Raw genomic sequence first — 5,309 nt, 5'->3', positions numbered from 1 at the left:
TCCTAATTCATACTTTTATTTTAGAAATATATTATTACATATGTATATAGTCAAATGAAGATGACAAGTAATCAATGTGGTACCACAACGACACAAAGATCTGTGTAAAGCGTAAACATATGCAATTCTTGATTTATAATATTGCAAATGTATAAACCTAAGTATTATATATTCACAAAGGCGTGCGCGTGTACATACACGCACAGACGCACACGTATATGTATAAAGTATATTTAAATATTATATTATATTCTTACTGAATTTTGCACGGTGTCAAAAATATAAATTGTCTCTAAGAACACCATCATGAAAAATCCAATTGTCTTCTTATATCTTGTCACAACACTAGGTGCAGCAGGTGGCCGTCAACCAAGTAGTTCAAAGTCTTCATCGGATGTGTCATACTGACGTTCAATATGTTCGAAATCCACAACTGTGGAAAGAATTACATTCTTATAATATTTGCTGTATTTAAATACTTTCATATGTAAAATTATGAGAGTTCTAGAGTTAATTTGAGCTCGTAAAAAATGACTACAATATATTATATTTTATATCTTACGTAAAAATATTTTTAAAAATTTGTTTCTCTATGCTTCCTATAAAAATATATGTTAATCCTAAAATGTTACTCTAGAATTAAACGTTATAATGGTGTTGAACTTCAGACAAATCAACGTATTTTATACACAAGCAAAATTGCATAAAATATAAATTTTTATTTAAATGATAAGGTACTTACAACTGGAAGCTGCTATTGTTTCGGAAACAGCCTCCTCTGCTGGTGACCAGTGAACCAAACGCTCTGTGCAAATTTCGAACAACGGTTGTTTCTCGGGTAAAATTAATTCTTCTTGCATCGACTTGCATAAAGATTTGAATTCCTTTTCCGTAGCGCAGAAGAAGCACTGAAATATAATAAATTATTTGTCAAGTGATGTACAAATCAAATTTACACGATATTATGGTTTGCATCTGAATTCGAGTTCAAATTATACTAACAAGTGCCACAGAAGGATCCATTTCCGTAACAGGAATACGACTAGCTGATTTGCAGTGATATGTGGCATCCATTTCTACTTCTTCTTCGTTCATTTTGTCTTCGATACTACCTGATCTCTGGGTTGTATGAGGATCCAAGTAGACCACTTCATCTCCTAGAAAAATTCATTTTGTGTATTCATTCAACAATTACTCCTTTAAATATCATCAAATGTATGTTTATCAAACATTTATAAAATATAGCAATGTAAAGTTACTTTACATTTCATTAACTTGAATATTTTTTAATGTGATGAGATTAGTGCAAAATATTTTTTCATAAATAGATTCTAAACTAGGTGCAAAGACTTGGCAATTATGATTTGACTTAGTTTGTCAAGTAGTTTTAAGTAAAACAGTCTTTTCTTTGGAAGAAATTAATTTTTGCGCTGTTCTAATCATTACAGTTTTAACCGTTTCTACTCAAAAAATGCCACAGCGGCGACATCTTGAGGCTGTCTTAATAATCGACGACGCCAAAATGGCGCCACATTTGATTCAGTCTGCGGTGATACCAATCAATAAAACGAATACAAAGAATTGGAAATACAAATTTTTATATTTATAAAATTTATACAAACCTACACAGCCTATAAAATATAGGGCAAGATTGGGTTTCCCTCCAATGACTCCTAAAGATTGTGACATCTTGAACGATGTCTGAAAAAAGTATTTTCTATGGAGATCCACAGTTTGCACTACAGACTAAACAAATAACAAGAAACTACGATACAAATAGACTTTTTTATTATTATTTTATTTTAATTATGAGAATTGTTTGTAATTTTTTTGCATTATTTTAAATATACGTGTATATTTTAGAATAACATGTTTTCATATATCAAATTGTATCTCATTAAGCTTAACGTTTATATAATATTTGCATTTAATATTTTTATATCCAATAATTTTTACCTTGAGTCCATTAATGTATACAGGATTGATCTCGCTGAGTCCAAGGCGCAATGGGATTAACAATAATAAAGGTTTCCATTGGCTGGGTGCCCTTAGTGGTATTTCTCCATCTACTTCTGCTGTCACTCCACCCTCCACTCTACATTGCCTCACTGTAAATCCATACACGACATTTATTAAATTATAATTCTATCTTTTATTTTTGTTGAAGAAAAAACCTACGCAGACAAATCTCTTATTAAAAAGACAACCACGAATTTTCGTTGTATAATTATAAGTTGTATAATTACATTTAAGTTTCTCTATATAATACTATAATTCAGAATTCCTTTATTCAATTCTGATTTATTATTATTTCTTTGCTACGTAATGAAATTTCTTTAACATAATTATATACTTACAAATGTCATTAACTATTAATGTATTGTCTAGTGCAACATGTATAGTGAGGGAGCTCCATTCGTCGTACACAATTAATTTTCTGAAAAAAGAAAATAAAGATACTGAAAGATTAAATTATTCATAAAAATTTATAAAAGGTTTACTCGCAATGCTAATGATATGTACTTTAATACTTGTGCAATCGTATTAGGACCAAACCATTGTCCAACTTCCTTCCCTTCGGATGCACCCATCAACGCAATTTGATGAATAGAAAAAGCGGCAGCTCTTTTGTCCTCAAAACGCCTTAAAATCTTCAGATACGTGCTATTTTTTGTTTCTGGCATCCACTGCCATTCTTTACCTATATCATAAGTAAAATGCTATAAAATAATTTGCTGATAATTTTTGAATAGTTAGATAATACATCCCATTATTAACAATTAAAAAATTAATAAAAAAATCTATTATATATTATTTGTTGGAATTATTAAAATCTCATACCTAAGTGTAATGTAATTAAAGCTTGGGCAAGAACCATTTGCCCACATCTCAGCATACAGCCCCAACCTTTATCAGACGTGAATGTGGAACTGCAGCCACCAATGGGAACAAAGCCTTTGCGATAGGTAAACCATATTTTGGATCGAATATCTCTACGTATTGCATCCAGCTCTAAAATTCAACATCTTATAATTTATTTCATTACATATTGTACTTTGATTTGTACCTTTGATTTATTACCTTTTATAGCATTGTACTTTCTGCCAAGTATCCAAACTGGTTCATCCGTTTGCGGTATGTCTTCCGCCTCATCGGGAATAGTTTGTGTAAATAAACTGTCCATTACTACTATTCTAATAGGTAGTATCTGTAAAATAAAGCAAAATACACACACACATGTTATAATTATTATTTTATTGTTATACATTTTATTCTACCTCTTTGACTTTAATTATTTTAATTTTTTTTATTAAAAAATATTCTTCTATTAATAAATACAAACTTTAGTATTTTCCTACTTATTTAATATTCTTTTCAGAATATTTTCTTTTTTAATAAAATATTTTATTTTTTACTTAATATGTAAATAAAATATGTTTAGAAAAAATAATTATTATAAAAAGTGCAATAAGGCATAAAAAAGATAAATATTGAATACTGACAAACAGACTTATTTGAAGATTAAACAATCAATTGTCATTGTCAAAACATTTTGTGAATTTACGTAAAGTAAAAACACCATGTAATTATGGTGCATCCAGATGATTAATAATACAAAATATAATATTTATTCGGTAATTAATTACTCATTAATTATATTTATTTAGAAAAGATGCTTATATAAAATTACCTTACAATAAGCAGCACAAAAAAAGTAAGGTTAGGTTAGATTAGAACTTTAATCGTACATACCTTCAACACACCGAGAAACATTGGTCATCGCCTCTGAGTTGCTCTTATGCGTAATAAGATTAGACGTGCCATTCGAGAAATCGAGAAATATCGCGAAATTGATGACAAAACACAAGTTCTACATCTGTCAATAAGGTGAAGATCGAGTTTGGTAACGCTGCTTAAAAATCCCCATTCGAGTTTCTCATTTAATTGGACGATACGGAAACAACGATTTTCTATCACAAAGGCCGCAATTGTAAGCAAAAATTAGAGCGTAAACCCAAGACAAATTTTCGTTTTTTCTTCTCGAATTGGTACAGATCAGTCCTGATTCGAACCTCTACCTGATCTTAAGGGTCGACAGCAGCGATGTCAGTTTTCCCACGAGAGCTCCATACGCACACAAGACCCGCTTACGTCACTCGTCCGTGTGCACTCAGCATTCGACTTGTAGAAGCGAGCGGACATATGTTTGCGTCTCCTTTCCACTAAGCTAGCAGCGAGCCAGCAACGAGACAATATTGCTCGTTTCTTGGCTGCCAAAACTTGACCAAGACTTTCCTTCGATTCGTAAGGGCGGTATTCATAGTCTGTTCTTATATTTAAAATCGTCTTAAGCACGGACTTATATTCGCTTTCTTCGTCACACATAAATTGTGTCTGACAAAGAGAGCGAATATAAGTCCGTGCTTAAGACGATCTTGAATATAAGAATGAACTATGAATACCGGCCTAATTGTGGCATTCGATTACATCTAGCAAGTATTACATGCCTGTAAAATTTCGAAGGAATGAAAATCGAAGGAGGGTTGGATACTAAAGTTCAACCAATAAATTTTTCTTGTCAATTCGTATAATTATTCGTCATAATTCGTTACAAATTCATATAATAGTTAAAGGCCATCATCACACACAAAATGACATAACTGCATATGCATAGCATAAGACCGTCTCGACCAATGAGCATCCTATGTAAATCAATATGGCACCTTTATATTAGATGTTCATTGGTCGAGACGGTCTTATGCTATGCATATGCAGTTATGTCATTTTGTGTGTGATGGCCTTAATAGTTAACAATTAATATAATTGTTAATAGTTAAAAGTTAATATGACAGTCACAATTTTATGCTCCTTTAGTCGCCTTTTGTGCCTTTCCGGCCACCTCGTGTCCCTCCGGCCGCCTCTGCTAACATGGCCTCTCTTCTTTGCCCTATGGTCTTCATTTGTTCCATCATCTTTGTTAACAGCTTGCCAAGATCATCGATCACGAGTTTTTTCTCCTCTCCTTTTCCGTTGCCTTGTAAACGAATTAATATGTTGTCTATCTGTCCTACCATCTTTTTTAACTTGATATAATCGGGATTTTTCTTCTTTTCTTTGCCCTGTAGATAAGTTAATTTGTTGTGCATAACTTTCATATTCTCTTGTAACTTGATGATATAATAGGGCGCGAGAGTTTCCTCTTCTTTTTTTTCTAAAAAATAAACACATTAACAAATTAATAATATTTTTAATATAATTATACATATGAATTAATCATTCAATTAGAATAAAGAAAAGAAATAATGTAC

At 31.5% G+C, this 5,309-nt stretch overlaps 1 protein-coding gene across 1 annotated transcript; it reads right to left on the bottom strand.

Moving 5' to 3' along the window:
* On the bottom strand, positions 1-4,167 carry Atg4a (Autophagy-related 4a). The gene is made up of 10 exons (XM_012360180.2): positions 3,754-4,167; positions 3,082-3,208; positions 2,842-3,012; positions 2,524-2,701; positions 2,358-2,437; positions 1,957-2,108; positions 1,623-1,701; positions 1,003-1,157; positions 743-908; positions 1-433 (listed from the first exon to the last, which is right to left on the bottom strand). The coding sequence occupies exons 1-10, from the start codon at positions 3,772-3,774 to the stop codon at positions 366-368; spliced, it is 1,197 nt and encodes a 398-aa protein (XP_012215603.1). The 5' UTR covers positions 3,775-4,167; the 3' UTR covers positions 1-365.
* Between the last annotated feature and the right edge of the window lie 1,142 nt (positions 4,168-5,309).

Source organism: Linepithema humile, chromosome 6 (genome assembly GCF_040581485.1).
Source record: "Linepithema humile isolate Giens D197 chromosome 6, Lhum_UNIL_v1.0, whole genome shotgun sequence".
NCBI lineage: Eukaryota > Metazoa > Arthropoda > Insecta > Hymenoptera > Formicidae > Linepithema > Linepithema humile.
The sequence above is the reverse complement of the archived record's forward strand: the minus strand, read 5'-3'. Positions and strand labels throughout refer to the sequence as shown.